Source organism: Amblyomma mixtum, chromosome 3, assembly GCF_055824585.1.
Source record: "Amblyomma mixtum isolate Tamu chromosome 3, ASM5582458v1, whole genome shotgun sequence".
NCBI lineage: Eukaryota > Metazoa > Arthropoda > Arachnida > Ixodida > Ixodidae > Amblyomma > Amblyomma mixtum.
In genome coordinates this window covers 196,160,183-196,178,302 of record NC_143014.1, presented here as the reverse complement: position 1 = coordinate 196,178,302, position 18,120 = coordinate 196,160,183, and the positions used below count along the sequence as shown (strand labels likewise).

At 43.4% G+C, this 18,120-nt stretch overlaps 1 protein-coding gene and 1 pseudogene across 3 annotated transcripts in view; one reads left to right on the top strand and one right to left on the bottom strand.

The window, feature by feature from the left end:
• LOC149353191 (uncharacterized) overlaps positions 1-10,497 on the top strand; it is a 55,599-nt pseudogene extending 45,102 nt beyond the window's left edge. Inside the window, exons 37-40 of the transcript XR_016290929.1 lie at positions 557-769; positions 1,192-1,397; positions 8,656-8,742; positions 9,567-10,497. The product of XR_016290929.1 is annotated as an uncharacterized LOC149353191 (transcript). The remainder of the gene's footprint in view (positions 1-556; positions 770-1,191; positions 1,398-8,655; positions 8,743-9,566) is intronic.
• The window catches only part of LOC149353190 (chitotriosidase-1-like), a 30,034-nt gene continuing 19,390 nt past the window's right edge, over positions 7,477-18,120 (bottom strand). For both annotated transcript variants that reach the window (XM_089582400.1, XM_089582399.1), the window contains one exon: positions 7,477-16,168. In XM_089582400.1, the coding sequence (XP_089438526.1) occupies positions 16,019-16,168 (150 nt within the window). In that variant the 3' untranslated portion in view covers positions 7,477-16,018. The remainder of the gene's footprint in view (positions 16,169-18,120) is intronic.

The window sequence follows — 18,120 nt, the reverse complement described above, 5'->3', positions numbered from 1 at the left end:
TTATATGTGCCTACATATATGAATATGTGTGTGTGTTTCCTTCCTATGTCCTGTCCCAGCAAACCAAAAACCTCTCTGAGACGTCTAGCTAGACGTCTCTGAGAGGTTTTTGGTTTGCTGGGATCCTGTGTATAGTCATACAAGCACAAAAATTGCTCACTTGTCAGACCAACTATGTCCAGTACTAAGTTCGTACATGTCTCCTTACAAGGGCCTGTCTCTGTCAAAAAATTTAGGTTACCAGTGAGCATGGACAACCCTTACTATATCTCTCTGAAAGTTGTTTGGAACCCAATTTCACATCATTGACGTTGAAAAACGCCGTTACATATAAGCTTTTATGGCGCACTTACCCACTCATGGCATTTGGAAAACGCGTACTAGGCGAACATTACGTTCGCTGCGTTCAATATTCTGACTTTCGATCTTTTTGAAAGGTACAATATTATGACCTTCGCTTCGTTGCTGACATGCTATAGGCTGACGCTCTCACACGCAAAGTGGCATAGACCGCACAATAGAGCACTAAAGAACATTGGTGTTTGCTTCCCAACAGGGTTGCCAGGATACCCTGGCAAGCCTGGAACTCCGGGCCGTCCAGGGAATCGCGGTCCACCAGGCGGTCCCGCCAAGTCCCGAGGCTACTTCTTCACTCGGCACAGCCAGACATCGCGAATCCCAGAATGCCCCAGAGGCACCCAAGCCCTCTGGTCTGGCTATTCTCTCCTTTACATACTCGGCGACGAGAAGGCCCACGGCCAGGACTTGGGTGAGCCCCACTCGAATTCTTGCTGACATAACGTGAGAACTGAACTCAATGGCAGGAGGCTATGAACGGCATGGTCATACAAGGCACACAGACTTCCGAATGTCCTAATTCCAAGAAACAGCTATATAAGGCAGGTGACTTCAGTCACTGTTTTGTACTTTGTAAAATGCCTAACATAGACATCGACTATATTTAACTGAATCAGCGAATTAACCTTCACGGTGCTCTCAGCAGATTAGTTGAGAACTCCACTTTCCACCTATAATGTCGCCTTGTCGCTACTTAGAATTGCTTAGCTTGTTTAAAAGCCGTCTTTGGGGCCAACAGTCATGTTTTTTTTTTCTCTATCTCTCTCTAAAACAAGCACAACTTCGTTATCCTCGTTAAAAACTTCTAATTGCTGAAAAAATTGCGACTTCCAGGAAGCGCCGGGAGCTGCTTGCGGAGATTCAGCACAATGCCGTTCCTGTTCTGCAGTCTGAACAACGTCTGCAACTTCGCATCAAGGAATGACTACAGTTACTGGCTCAGCACCCCAGAACCAATGCCAATGGCCATGACACCGATTGTTGGGAGAGATATTCAGAAATACATAAGTCGATGCAGCGTCTGCGAGTCCTCCACGCAGGTATGTTAGTAGCAACAGGTCATTTTCATTCCCAATACAACAATGTGAGGGTGTGGCCTACATCTGGCAAATATTTTATTCTTGCGCATAGTTTCTGTCTCAGCAGCCGAACGTGGCTATGACGCCAAATTTTTTTTATATCGCTCATGAGGCATAAACTACAATATAATCGCTGCTACGTCGTTTTAATTTACCGCAACTTTTACGCTAGCCTGCCTCAGAATCCGGAATGACGGCGAGGGCACCAACAGCTATTATGCATGGAGGAAGAAAAAACTAGGAGGGAGCATGACGTCACAATCATGAAGCCTAGTCATAAAAAATATAATGGAAAGCATCATGGGAAAAAGGCCCTCACGTGACAAGGCAGCGGTAGCTCTTAGCCGGATTTCGGTTTCGGTTTCGCTCTGTCGCTCTACGAGCAACTGCGCGACCAGTTGCTTGTGTTCACTGACGGCGCCGTGGTGAGCACAAACTGCTCGCTCGCCGCAGCGGCCACCATCCCCCAGCGACGCGTGCGCTGACTGTGGCGCAGCGGAGATATTGGAGCACATGCTCCTTCGCTGTGCCGCTTCTGCAGTGCCGCGTCGCGAGATGCTCGCGGCCTACAGGGCGCTGGGAATCATCCCGGACAGTCTCGAAGCGCTCCTGTGGCAGCGCGGCAGTGAGCGCACCCGTGACAGAACAACGATGAGCCTCTGTGCGTCCATCGAGCAGGCGGGCTTGACTTCCCGCTTGCTCTACGCCAGGTAGTGCACGCGTGACACGAACGCTCCGTGGGTGCTACCTCGGACGGTATACGCGGCCGGGCGCCCCACCCCGGCCGCTAGTGCAATGTGCCGCGCGCGCGATTAGTCCGAGACAGGACGCTACATCCGCGCGGCTATGTACATACAGCTTACTTCTTTTTGTAAGTGATTGTGCGCAGTGGCCGGTAGACCCCACGCAGGGGCAGACGTAAAGCCGCTGGCACTCTCTCTCGACAGCGAGAGAGAGAAATACTTCACTGCTGCATTTCACGTCGGAACCGCGTATGTGCGCGAGCGATTTCGGCGCGACTTGTGCCTCGGGAATAGCGGAGAACGGCGGGCCCATGGGCGGGCCGAAGTCCGCCTGCCCGAGAAACAGAATCTTGCGCAGCGCGCCGGAGCGCTCGTTAAACACGTCCGTCCGCCGTGAGCGCTCTGGAAGCCACTGCGCCCTCTACAGTGCACCCAAAAACTGAAATAGTGTAATCAACAGAAGTGCTTCAGACAACCTCGAGCTCGGTACGCATTCCGCCAAAGCTGCAACACAGGCGCTGCGCTTCTGCGCTACATCAGAGCACGGACGTTCACTAAAAAGCACCGCTGGTTGGCAGTCTGGTAACTGTGAAGGGCCTATTTCCCAAGAGTCAGTGCGCAAAAGGGCCCTCGGCAGCGGCGTCAGAGGAGAGAGCTTGCAGTACATTGCAGAAAAAAATAATAAATTTTTACCGGGTACAGGCGAATTCCCCATGGTGGTTCATGTGTTTGCTAATGTCTTACACAATTAAAAAAATTAAAAAATTCGCGATGCAATTGTATTGACCCAGCAAACCAAAAACCTCTAAGAGACTAGCTAGACGTCTCTGAGAGGTCTTTGGTTTGCTGGGGGGCTCATCATGCACCGCACCACTACATTTTTTATATTAAATCTCAATCCCAAAACCAAATCTGAGTCTTTCCAACTGCCTGCTAGTGAAAAATCTACACAACGGTTACGCTATGCGTAAATCGCGTGACTCAGCAGGAGCTGTGCAGCAGCAGCAGCAGCGTTCTTTGCTTGCTAAGTTCTCGTTGCTGTGACTCGTGCCCTACACGTACTATCGCGATAAAAAGTTTACGGGACGCGAGTGTGCGGAAAAAAACTTTATTGCTGCACGGTCGCGTAATCCAGTCTGAAGTGTGTGGAGGCATGAGGGGACGTGCCTGCTCTGTCCGCTGGCAACAATACCACGCGACTGGGTCGCGTGAAATATCTGGAAGAGCATGAGAGGATTCTGAAGGATAAAGGAAAAAGGAATTCAGACATTATGAAGCATAGAGCACTATGGGACTATAATAGGTATGAGGTGGTTAGAGGGGTATGGAAGGGAATCATGGTATCAGGCCTCACATTTGGAAATGCAGTCCTGTGCATGAAATCAGAAGTACAGTCAGGGCTAGAGGTCAGACAAAGAAGTGTAGGAAGGCTAGCCTTGGGAGCCCACGGGAACACTCCGAATGAGGGAGTCCAGGGAGATATGGGTTGGGCGTCGTTCGAGGTTCGGGAGGCCATCAGCAAACTGAAATATGATCAGAGACTAACTCAAATGGAGGAAACAAGGTGGGCAAAAAAGGTGTACAAGTATCTGTACATGAAAAGTATTAACACAAAATGGACTAATAGAACCCGAAAGCTAAGAACGAAGTATTTACGGGTGAGGGATGGGACGCAACAAAAGACTAACGTGAAAGCGGAGGTAAAGGAGACGGAAAGAAAGATGTGGAAAGAAAGAATGCAGGAAAAATCGGCGCTAGGCATATATAGGACACGAAAACAGGACATCAAAAAAGAGCGATTATTCGATAATTCGCGGGGCAGTTCACTGCTTTTTGAGGCTAGGACAGGGACTCTGAGAACAAAAACGTATACGTCCAAATTTGAAGAAGTGGATATTTTGTGCTCTGCTTGTAAAACGGAAACGGAGACCATAGAACACTTGGTTCTGAGGTGCGCAGAACTCCGCCCAGCCCTCCCAGAGGGGGCAGCAACGACCATAGAGATAGCGCTGGGATTTACTGGGGAGGACGGGCGAGTGGATGGGAAAAGCGTGACATTGACGAAGGGGAGGTTGGAGGATTGGTGGCGGAAATCAAGTGAGGTGTGAATTTCGAGGGGAAAAGGATAGACAGATTAGATATTGTAAGAGCGAAAGGGAAAGAAAGGGAAAAGAAAATTAAATTAACAATGGGGGAAGTATAGGCTAGGTGACGAAAGCTACCGCCCGGTACAAAGGGTAAAGCCATTATCATCCATCCATCCATCCACGAGCATGGATGTCGCGAGGCTACAGTGCACTGTAGCGAGGCAGAGCTACAGTGAACTTTTTTCTGAGGACACGCGTCCCGTAATATGTTGATCGCGATAGTACATTGTTACCGTCAGTAATACTCCGCGCCGCAGCCCGCAGCGGTGGAGCAGTGCGAGCCCATCGCATGCCCTCCCGGATCCATTTAGCGCACTGGTTAGCCCCGTGCCGAGACCCACTTTAAGCGATGGCGCGAGGCGAAGAAGAGATGCTGCGAACTGCCCTCCTCCTGTAGCTTCCACAACGCCATACCCCGACTGTTGTGCAGAAGCTGTGTGGAACCGTAAAACTCGTTATGTAACCTGCGCGCCGTCTCTGCCGCTAGCGCCACCACCGCCGTCCCTTGAGCGCGCCGCGAAACCGCGTAGCTCGTCTACCAGGGGCTGCGAGAATTTTTTACGAGTTCCGCGTGTGTCCCCGGCTGATGTCCTCCCAGAAACAGTTCCCGGTGTAAAACGACACCATCAGCATGGTAAGGGACGCACTAAGAGGACAGGGTTAATTGGAGAGACATGAGAGAGGCCTTTGCCCTGCAGTGGGTGTAGTCAGGCTGATGATGATGATGACTAACAGTACCGCGTTCTAATGACAAACACTGTATTTTCACTGAAAACAGAGCTTTCGTAGACCTTTCCATCGGGCGAGGGAGATGTAGAAGAGCCTCCTCTCTAGACTGTTGAAAATCGGTTCCGCTGCCGCTTACACCGCGCTAGCGTTAGGTGCACACAACAGCCCTCATTGGAAAGGTCCAAGAGCTAGAAAAGGTTAAAAATTTTAATATCGATGTCGCCACCACTAGCTGAATTCGCAAGCAAACTGCGGTGCGTGAAGACAGTTTTCTGTTCGCGGATCCCGATAGCTTGACATCGTCATTCACTTCAAAATGGTGATCACGGAATCCATTCTGTCTTCATGTCACGAGCATGAACCGAGAAGCGGGAAAAAATTTTTAACCCAATTTTCTCGGCAATAAATGCGCGTCTGCCGGACAAACGTCAATATAGCCAGAAAGAGCCACAGAATCAATTTTTACTAATGAAAATTGGATGGAGTTGCCTGCAGTATCCATTTAAAAGAACTACTGTAGACGCTGAATTTCCGGCTGCATGTTTTTCTTCGGAATGGTGAGCAAGAAATTGGTGAACGTGGAGCAATTCGCCCATGCCCGGTGAATGACTCATACTGGAATTTCTCCTCTCATGCTATTTCAGTTTCAACATCCGAACGGTGGCTGGCATCTCAGTTAACTTGAGGTCACGCAAAGCGCAGCAGAAACTGCAATTGCTGCTACTTCATTTTAATTCACTCAGACTCTTACATCAGGCTTGCCTAAGAGTCAGAATAACAACAAATGAACAAGCAGCTACAATATTGTAGTTTTGTACGCCTTACGTGACATGGGAAACGAAATGCAGTTATCGGGAGTAGACACGCGGCGATTTACATTTTCTAACATCTTACATACATGGCAAAAGAAATTCAGGTATTGGGAGTAGGCTATAATTACAAGTGGCGATTCACGTTTTCTAACATTTTAATTGCGTATCATTAGAATGGAAGCACACACAATCAAAACTTGGTGTCTGGACATAAAACCTAGTGCACTCGCATCTAGTTTTCTTTCATTTGCGTTTCGATGCAGGAAGAGTGGCGATAATGGAAATCACTGACTGAGTAGTCTTTCCTTTCCACCTTCTATTCATTCCGAAGTCACCCCTACACTGTTCTTCTGATGGACTTCTTTTAATAAGCTTATAGCGCGTCACTAACCATACCCTCTTACTATATAAGATTTGCTATAGACAGGAGTGGTTTAAGATGTTGCTCGTCCCTTGTCTAAAAAATGCATGCTATCCACAGTTGTCGTTCCTCAGTTGCAGCAAATTGTGTTCACGTTGATGCCAATACAGTCTCCGGAGTTTATTACTGTGCATCATTCAGAAAAAGAATTAACTTTGCAATGCCTTCTGGTAAAAAAAAGAGACGATTGCCAATCGAATTTTTTTCTTTTATTCGAGAAGCGTGCCATGAGGCATAAGTTGAGAAAGGGGGAATTGGAATGTTTTTCTTTAAAAAAAAGAATAAATAGAGAAACCGCTGCTAAATATAATGTGTTCAGCAGGAACAAACAATTAATGCACAAAAGCAAGTACATGGGCATAGGTTCCCATATGCTGCGCAAACCGGGCAGTGTACAGTCCTTGCCCAAATTTTGCAACGACAGCCCCTCAGTAATTTCTTGAACCTCGTAACGTCCAAAATTTCCAGAATTTCTGCAATGCTTTCATTAGGCCAGTATGACTTGGGGATCCATGTATTTATTTGGAAGATTTAATGCTCTCTCAGAATACATTAAAGCTAAGGTCAGATTAGCACAGCAGAACCTCGCTGTTTTTCATAGACCGCAGAAAAAAAAAACATATCGACCGGGAAACGTAGTAGCCTAAAACAGCGCAGTGTACTGTCATTCATATTGATGTCCATAACAACAGCATAAAATGCTGAAATTTCACCAAAAATGCTGAAATCCAAGATTTTTCGCAGAATCGTGGAAGGGGCTTTAGTCATAGCTACTGTTTGGCTGTTGAAACTATAACTGAAACAACATGACAGAGGAAATTTGATTACAAATTATTTACCATGAATTGGGAAATTCCACGTGGCAACTTAACTGTGTTTACCAATGTCTTGCACCTCACTATAATGAACAAACATATAACCTAAATATGGTGCCTGCACCCAAGTCAGCAGCACATGTCATATGTTGTTTAAACTAAAGTTCTTCCTTTATGGCTACAAATAAGAGATTATGGTAACAGGGCTGAGGCACTGGATGTAAAAAGCCTTAACTGCTGAATTTACTTAAGATACCATAAGAACCCATCAGTCTGTAGTACACTGAGACAGTCCTCTGCTGCTCCTCTTGCAAATAGTACCTGCTGTAGCCATGCACATAATGTACAGTAGAGAACAAAAGTTTACAGGGTGTAGAACTGCGGAAAACAATTTATTTCTGCGTGGTCAGGAAATACACTTTGTTGAAAAGCCACGAAGCACAAGGGGACATGCATGCTACACCCGCTGCAACAAATACCAGCAGAGGCAAAGCATAAATAAATGTATGTCTGCAATTGCATACCTTGCAGAATTTTTGTCCATGACTGGACAGTGTATATAGCTAACAAATTAAGTTATACTTCCACTACATGCACCAAGTGCATTTGAAGCACATCTCACATGAACTCTTTATGGATATCCGCTTTACTACCCAACTAGTGCAGCTTCATATGCAAGTGTTACAGAATCAAAATAAACATGAGGCAATATTGCTTTGCCCTATGCTGTACAGATGATACAAGTAAGGCATACAGCAAGGATTTACAACAATTTGGGCAAAGTTACGTTGGTATATACAATGTCAGCTCCACAGTAAAAGAAGTGAACTAATGGTACATTCAGCTGGCATGCACCAAGGAGTTCTTCAATCTCAGAGAGCAGTGCACCTGTACAGTTTCTGTCCAGACAACTGCAGGCAACTGAAATACACCCCAGTATGAAAAATGGGAGAAAAAAAGCTTCACAGGTGCAGCTAAGCTGAATGCACCACAAGACAAATGCAACCAGTGAATGTACCATGCAAACAGGAAACAATAATATACAATATAAAACGTAAGCACCACAAAAAACTATGTTTACATAACCCCTCAATGAAGTGAGAGATGAGTTTTTAAAAGGTTATGAATGCCTAAGTTGTCAGGAATTTCTTGAAAAAGATAAGAATTTGTAACATTTTAAATGATTGGCCTGATTGCAGCATGTGCTCATAGCAGCCAACATCCTGCAACGTTTACTATAGTGCTTGTCAAGATACCCAAAAGTGCTTAAACAGAATCAGCTGCACCCTGTATAAAATGTGGTTTTGATAAAATGCTCCAGAGAACACAGCACGCAACAGTTTCTTTGCCCAGGTGGCTTTGTATCACAAAAATTTGTAACATAAACAATACCTAAGTGAAGACCAAGATGATTGTTCTGTGAAAAATCCTGAATGCAGCAAATGGCTTTCTGTGCATTGGTCCCAAATGTTCAGACTTTTAGCATAATGTAACAAAACTGAACATAAAAATCAACATACTTACTTATGCTTTGTGATTGTCTCATGTGCAGGTAATAGCCATGCATAGCCAGACTCTGGAAGTACCAGAGTGCCCTGAAGGCTGGGACGGCATCTGGTCAGGCTACAGTTTCTTTATGGTAAGAGGGCATGCCAATGTCTGCATTGCCTTGATGTTATGATTACATATGGCTCAACACCAAATAAAATGCATGTTCAAACAAAAAATACTGCTACAAAAGCAAAACAGATAAAAGAAATGTCTCAATGTTAGCAGCTATTAATTTGCAAATAAATACCTTCATATATTTTTTGGAGTTCATCAGCTCATCAAATGAGCAGAATGCCCAGCATAAGGGCAAATTATAACCAATCTCAAAGAGAGTATCAGTTATTTAATGTGCATAAAAGCACTTGGCTACCTATATCTTGGTGTTCTAGCAATATCCCTCATGTCTATTAACCAATTAATCATCTATTTTTTTATTTATTGTACACCTCAAACTAAACTAAATCTCACCAAAGTGTCAGTGGACATAACTAAAAACTCAGTGTACAACTCACCAAATCAATTTTTTCCTGAGATGTAAAGGAAGCAACATAAGCACGTTTGTTTTAAATAGTACCCAATATGAGCATAATGAGTGCGACAAAGACTCTGCTAGTGTGCTTCACTGCATTTCTAATGGCATATTCTGAACATGCTTGCAATGCTCAGTGCAATTTGTCTACAACATGAAGCAGCTGCTAGGTTGTTAAGATTTTACTGAAAATCAGAACACACGAGGTATTTCTCACAAAATGTGACTTTCTTATTGACTTTCTTATTCTTATTGTGGTTAAAGGCTGATTAATTAACCACAAGTACCTTTGTTCATAAGCACAAAGAACACTGAGAGATGCATCAAAGCATCAACAAAATAATAATTCTGCCCTGTAACAACTTGTCTCAATAACCTTCCAGAACACCGACTCAGGAGCAGAAGGAAGTGGCCAGCCATTGGTTTCACCAGGCTCCTGTCTCGAAGACTTCCGGCCTAACCCATTCATTGAGTGTCACGGCCATGGTCGCTGCAACTACTACACCACAGCCTACAGCTACTGGCTGGCAACGATTGAACGCCAAGATATGTTCAGACCACCAGACCCGCAGACGCTCAAGGCAGGCGACTTGAGAACAAGAGTCTCTCGTTGCAAAGTTTGCAGGCGGCAGGTTTTGGTCCCTTGAGCAAGATAGTAAACTTTCTTCCTACGTTCACTGCCTTGTTCACCAGCATTTTTTTTTTTCTAGCCAAGAGGTGAAGCGACCTCAGACTGAGGGCCACTGCTTTAAGAAAACACAGCACACTTGTTTTGTTGAATGTGTTGGTGTTTCACCTGGACTTCTGACTAGAGGCCTCATGTTGCTTGTGTTCCTTTGTTTTGCATTTATAGTACACATAAAAACTGCCACTGAGTGTGCATGCATTAAGCCAACAGCAAGACATGTTAATGCGAACTAAGTGTTGTAGCAAAAGCCTGTTCACCAGATGAAGTTGAAGCTAGTCACACCGTAACTTTGCTGCACCACTGGTTACGTAAAAAAGTGACAAAAAGTGCAAGAAAGCCAATGTGTATATAAATAAAAGCCTGTATGTGAACAGCAGAAAGCAGGCCACCAGTCTCAATGCTGAAAATATGCCAGCAATCAAGCAATCGCAATAGAATGTTGCTGACATTTTTTCTTCCTTCTTTGTGTGCATCTATGACAATGTCAACACTGCCAATTTGCTGTTAACAGTAGATCAATTCAAGACATCATTCACCACTCTTTCTTTAAAATGACTTTTTTGTTGTTGATTCTTGTGCTATACTCTGCATATTTGTTAATAAAACATTTCAAAGTGCCTGTGCAACTCTTATGCTCTGAGTAAATGAATTTCTTATTAATGAACCAAATCCTGAGTGTTTGGTTCAATGCACTTCATTTGGGAAACATCGGAGTGCGTAAAGAAGCTGATTAACACCTTGTACAGTTTCTCAGCGATGAGCCAGAGTGTAACCACCAGGCACTAGTTAAAAATTCCCAAACCTTTATAACCAGAAATATTTAACAATCAGTGCATATGTCAGGCTATTTTTGTGCTGCATTAGAATGCATACTCGGCACCACTTATGAGTAGCATCAAGTACTGCTTAGGAGCACTGCTTACAAGCAGTACTTGCAAGCAGTACTATTTTAGGCAAAGCTTAAGGGGGGGATGCGGCTTTCAGCAAAAATGTTTTATTTCTTGATGCATTTGCATGAAATTTTTTTTAGCATAATAAATATAACTCTATGACGACTCTCACAAAATTTCATTGCTATATCTGCAGAAAATTGTTTTGTAATATTAATATATATATTTTCCTCTGAATCTTGTGACAAGGATGCAAAGTTAATAAAATGTGACAGAAGGTTGGTTCAACATTAACTGCGTTCCTACTGGCGTGCTGCAGGTCAAGACATTCTTAAAATTTTTTTTTTGCAAAGCACAAATTATGGTTTTAAATATTTGCGATGCAGTGCCCATTGACATATCTAGAGTGAGAATAAAATTTCATACAAGAAATTTAAAATTCATGAATGTGAAAAACACAATGTCTTGACCTGCACTACAGTCCTAAGAGCGTAACAAAAGAAATGGGGTCAAAATAGATAAAACAGTCGTGAATAAATCTGCTCCGCAAGGTGATTATCTAGGCAGTAAACTGTAACAAAGAAAAACGCCCACTGTTCGAGCGTCTCACTGCAATGCACAGCCACCGCGGTTCACGAAACAATTTTTTTAGAGCACTCCCCGGTCAATTTCAGCAAAGAAACTTCGGGACAGCATAAAAAATAAGAAATACAAGCGTATACATACAGCAATTATCAAAAAATCAATTTTTCGCCTATTTTTTGGGATACCAAAGCCACGCCCCTTCTTAAAGAACTATAGACACCTGACTTTAGGAGCGCGTTTTTTTTTCAAAAGATACGTTAGACATTAGAGTGCATGGATCACCACATGGTATTTGCCTGCTACCACTAAATAAATTATAACTGAATTTCTTCTCTCATGCTGTTTCGGTTTCATCAACCGAACGATGGCTGTGACACATAGTTGACCTTTAGGTGACGCGAGGCTCGAAGAAAACATGTAATACAAACGCTGATACATAGTTTTAATTTTAAACCAGCCTGCTTCAAGCATTGCAGTGGTAACAATAGACGCATCAGCAGTTATACAGTCGTTTTTTTTGTGCCTCACAAGACCAAAAGGTCAACTACATATCACAGCCATCCTTTGGTTGATGAAACCAAAAACGAAACAATGTCAAGAAGAAATTCAGTTATAAATTTAGTGCTTTTAGGCAAATTTGATGCGGTGATCCATGTATACTAATGTCTAACGCATCATTTTAAAGAAGAAAATATGCAAGCAAAAACTTGGTGTCAACAGCCTTTTAACAAACAGAACTTTAGCAATTGCTGAAATGGCACCACTTTTCAGTACACCCGCACAAACATAAATCATGAGCAGAAATCCAAGTTGGCCTTAAACAAGGCAATGCACCTTCTAGGACAGGTTGTGTCGTACAACTTCCTTTTCTAGTAACAGTTCGTCTACATGTACTACTTCTAGTAAAAGAGAGCCTTGCAAGTGCATGTAGAAACGCACTTGCATGCCACCCGAAACATTTCCAGACTACCGTGGTGTGCATGTGCACCTCATGCGACCTGCTGGTATGCTCATCACATTTTTTTCAGAATTTGGTGCTGTTGCTTGGCACTATCTGTGTTAAGTAGCCATCAAGGTTGTTTTGACAGTTTCCAAGCAATGAGTGGGGCTGGGCAGTACTACAGGATGATACAGACTACGACATTACTATTTGATTGGCTCTAATTGGCGTGGAGAACCACTGCACAGTTCGAATAACACAGCTGCTGTCACTGTGTCATTCTGCAGCCTCCCCCAGCAGTGCTAGTGGCAGCTTGTACAGATACTGCCAATTAATGGTTTGCTGCACTGAACGCAAGAAATAAAGGTGCCAGCATGTTATACATGACCCACATGTGCACTGTACCAGTGTTCGACATCAGGTGCCCCAATTTCAGTGCTGTTATTCAGGGTGGGGACACCTATGCCGTTTTGGGGGCACAAGAGCAGTCTCATGCTTCCATGATGCTGTGGAAGACAGAATTTTTGGCTTTATGGAGCAAGGGGTAGTATAATATTGCTGCGAGGCGGTGAGGTCTTGGTTTGGTTTGGTTCATAGGGTTTAATGTCCAAAAGCGACTCAGGCTATGAAGGACGCCGTAGTGGAGGGCTCCGGATAATTTCGACCACTTGGGGTACTTTAACATGCACTGACATCGCACAGTACGCGGGTCAATAGTACTTTGCCTCCACTGAAATGAGACTGTCGCGGCTGGGATCAAACCCATGTCTTTTGGTCAGCAGCTGAGCACCATAACCGCTGAGCCACCGCGGCAGCTCTCGCTTACTTACTTTAGGCAAATGTTTCCTCCTGACTGAATAATGGGCGTCGTCAACGATGAACAATGATGCTGGCATCAAGGCACTTTAGTTCAGCATGAACTTGCAAGGAACTTCTGGTCCCAGCAGTACTCATGTCACAAAAACTCCAGTCTGTGCAAATAAAATGTGACCAAGCACTTGTCCGCCAGTAATATATCTTCTAGTCTCCAGAACCTCTAGTCTCCTGTACTAGCCATTCAGTGACAAAGCCTATGTGCTTCCCTTTTTTGTTTGTTAATGGACGGACAGTTGGTTAAAAAATGGTATCAGATGCTGCTTTACAGGCAGGTTAACCAGCGTCATAAGTTTCAATGGTAATTTATGAGCTGTGAAACATGAACAAAGAAATGCAGGCTGTCATGAAGCTAGGGAGGTGAGTGTGGAGCCACCACAGCTGCAGTGCAGGTTAATAGTAAACTGTGAGGTTAATAGTAATGTCCCGGGGTGGGGACGCCATAGTGGAGGGCTCCGGATTAATTTAGACCACCCGGGGTTCTTAATGTGCAATGACATCGCAAGGGAACACGAGCACTTTTTGCATTTTGGCTGCATCGAAATGCAGCCACCACAGCCAGGATTGAACCTGGGTCCTCCTGCTCAGTAACCGAGCGCTTTAACCACTGAGTCACTGCAGCGGGGCAGTGCTGGTTAATGTTGGCCCACTAAACTAAAGGCTTGCATGTCAGACCACGTCAATGAGCAAATACTACAAAACGACCATACGCACATATGCCATGTAGTCTGGGATATGTCCAAGCTTTTAAACAGGGGTTGGAGTTTCTTGCTTTTATTTTTTGCAAATTTAGTGGTCTTCTTTTGGTGTTTATTTCAGAACAGTCGTTTTTTTTTGCTTTTTTCCGGTAATACAATGTGGTACTTCTATGTGATTAAGTTTTTTTGCTGTTTTTGCAGGCACGAGTAGTCCATGTACCAGTGGTTACTGCACAAATGGTTTTATTTAGAGCTGCGCTAGTAGAAAAAAGCATCGTCATCAATGAAAAAACAGTAGCAGAAGCAAAATGAGGAGCCAAATAAAAACGAAAGCCAAATAAAAAACCTACAAGAACTGGGCTGCCATAATAGCATTAAGTTGGTGCGTTAGGTTGAGCGAGAGGGCAGGGCATCATGTGGTCTGTGTGTGGAATGACTGCTGAACTGCCGCGGTAGCGAGAACATCCTACTTTTTTAGATGCTCGACCATAGCTTCACGACAGTGTATTTTTGTGCAGAGAAGAAACCTACTCAGCCATGTAACTGCTCTAAGTGTGTGGTGACAGAGACCAAACAGTGTTTTGCTAGCAGACAGCAAAGAGATGAAGACTCCTGGTCTGCAGAAGATTGTAAGGTAGCACAGCAATGACTCAAAACACACAAGTGCATTAATCCAATGGTGCCAACGTCATACAACGACCCTGCCTTGCAAACTTTGTTCATTTTTTCCTTTTAATAACTCCTACTCAGTAGCCAGGTGGCTCCAGCGTGCATGTCAGAACGCTGACCTTTTTCGGTCAAAACTGAATTTTGAAAACTGATTTAAGCGTATTTCTATCATTTTTTTTTTACTAGCTTAAACTGAAAAGTCCAACTCCAACTAAAAAACAATGAGAGGTAAATGACAACAAACAGTTCACACCTACACATTATAACATGATCAACTAGGAGGCCATCATCACAAAGAGAATGCGACATGAAGAAAAGATGTGGTTATTAGAAGAGGACTTTGAATATAAGTACAGTCAATTTTGGATACATCAAACTCGAAGGGGATCGCGAAATAGCTCGAAATATAAAACATGGCAATAGATAAGCTATGTGTAACCTAGAAGTAAGAATACAGTGGACCTGCGCGAGCGACATGCACCCCGTAGGCGTACTGGCAGCACAACGCACGTTAGGTGTCCCTAGGCTTAGCTTGCTTTGCACAGAAGCTGCAGCGGACAATGCTTTGGAAATGGCCACGCCTAGCATAAGAGGTCTAATCCTGTTAGCATCATACTATATAAATAAAGTGACTTTTTACTAAAATTAAGGTACAGCTGGTTTGCGCAACACGTTTGGCAGTGAAGCATGCCAGGCGAGGGCCACCACTGACCTTCGGACAGCCAGGTAGGCTTCATTGCATGAAAAGAGGTGTACCAGATGACGGTGTCTCCGCATGACAGCAATGTTGCATGGAAAATGAGTACAAGAGACCGAAGGCTACCCTCAAGCACGCCCTTCGTTCACCACGTGACACAATTTTGTAGTGCTGGTGCTGCCAACAGGCATATCCACAGTCGCGCAGCCCACCCTGTTTTGCACATGAAAAGCGATTGCGAGAGCGCCGTTTGGAGAAGCGCCACTAGCCCTGATGCCATTCGACATATCAAACATTTCACTAAATGTGCATTCGATAAATGTGAACAACTGCACTATACTTTTGGATAGAATTTTTAAGAGGATGTTCCAGCTGTTCGATATAAACAGTAATCTGAAATATCTGGGATTGACTGCATCAAAACTGGTCATACAAAGATATGTAGCACGTAATTTATATTACATTTGCATTATACGCCTTGCACTGAACAATCAGCAAATAAATAGAAGCACTAGAGTTTTTCTTCGAAATAAATGTTTCGTTTCACTGAACCAGCTGCCGAGAGCAAAATGTATAGCAAAAACCTGTTACAACATTGCAAAAGCATTGTGGTCTAGACTGCAGCAGGTAAGAAAGACAAAGTTCAGATCTAGCAGTTTCCACATTGCCGAATAGAGAAACTCTCTTAAGAACCTGACAGCAGCAAAGTAAGTAGCTTCAAATTTGATTCCATGAAAGCTGTGAACACAACGCGTGCACACCTTCAAAGAATTTTACATCACAGAATATTAGTTCTTAAGCATTAAGCCCCTGCTCCACGACCTCTTTGATCTTCTTATGAAGTGGAAATCGAACACCTTCCGGAGATGTAGCTCCTGTGTGGTCGTCACAGTTGAGACTGAATGTCATGATTCCTCCAAAGCCCTCCGAGAGGATCCACCTGGCCTGTATAAAGAAAGCATCACAGTATGACCATCAAAATGAGAAAAATAATTTGATCCAACATAACTCAAGCCCAATCAAGCTCAGTTCAAAGCAATAAGGACAAACTGACATCATAGAATATAAATGAATACATTCTTCCCTGACTGAAATCACATGTGCAACTAGCTCACTATGTAATACTCTGATCATATACAAAAGACAACATTGATGTTTCAAAAAATATGCCCACCAGTATACACACGATGACTTCCAATGTCTGACAGGTAAAGCTTTTGTACAAAATCAGCACTTCAAATCTCTCAGTAAGGGGAACCACTGTCCTTGCCAATCTAGAGCTGGAGATTTTTAAGGGTGCTAATAAAGCCCCACTGCATGGAATAGTCACAGATACTTGTATATTTTTGAGAAAAGATGCAGATGGCAGAGAACACAAAGTATGAGATGTTGTTTCCGCAGCTACTTCGCAGTGACATGTAGGTTGTTAAGCTTTCTGCTATGTTATCTTCGAAAGAAATGCATGAGCTAACCACATTTCTTGCAGCAAAAATGCACAAGATACCTCATTTGTTAATATTCCTGAAACATAAGCCAATATATGTGTCTCCGAGGGCTATTCCAATATCCTCACCCAGTGTAAGCCAGAGTCATGTGTTTCGAGACCTATCTGCAATTTCTCTCCTAATTAATTATGTTTCTACAGTTATGAGGGCAATAAATTAAAATAAACATTGTGTGAGAATGTCAGTCATAAACTGCGGGCTTTGTCATGAGCATTCTGTTATAACAGTGCAAAAATGTACAAGCTTCAAGCTATTGGAATAAATATGAAAACCATGTCAAGATGCTGTTATCTTATCTGCCATGTTATCGCTATGTTATCTACGGGAGACACTACTTCTAGTACCACCAGTTCGCACGTCACCCTATTAGTTCCAACTCCATGATCATCCAGCATTTACATGGGTCAAATAATACCTTCAATTTTTTTTTTACCACTTGCAATACAAGAGTGGAATCAGCTTCCCGAACATGTTGTCACCGAACAGGATCCCCTTTGATTTAACGAATGTCTAATATGTCACCTTACACTACAAAATGCTGCTACCACTTCCCTTTCATGACAGCGCCTTCGTCATTTAACTGTAACTTTCTAATTGAGTGCTTTTGATTGATTACTGCTTCCATTTTGGCTATCTATATTTATGTTATTTTTATGTGCTACTCTCCCCTTATGTAATGCCTCACCTGAGGCCTTCAAGGGTATAATAATAAATTATGATGACTGCAGAGAAAAGCTATTTGTACAAGATGAAAGATGTTTTTGCAAGCTCTTGCTGTCAAAGCCAAAGACTAAATCAATGAATAATAAAGCAACTTGTACATCTCTTTTTAAGCACCTCTCAGCTGTTGCAGAGAAGAAAGCACATATGTATTCCTTAAACAGTCAATACAAAAGGTGGATTTTCCAAAAACATAATTCATTTACAGATGGAAACATCACAAAACAGTCTGCGTGAAGTAGAGAACAGGTTAGTAGCCACTTCCCAGACAACCACACAGGATTAATTATAATAAAGAATTCTAATTTTAATTATAATAATGGAAAGGATGTGAAATACCGTCGCACATTAGTAGGAAGTTAGCACGTGTGTGTGCTTTCAATAGCTTTTGTACAAGCTTAGCAGCTGGAAAAAGCCTGCATGCGAAAGTAGTGAGATGATGGCCAAGCTACACTGATGAAAATTTTTAGGGCAGAACGCGTTTCATCTACCAGACAGGGAGCGACTGTGGTCGCATCCTGCTCGTCTTTTCAATTACATTCTTTTTTCCCTTAGGGGTTCTTGTAACGGAATAGTAATGTTTAAGGGCATCTTACACAATACATGACCCACCACCATGGATCAGCGGCTACAGAATTCTGCAGCTCAGTGTGAGTTATGGGCTCGATATTG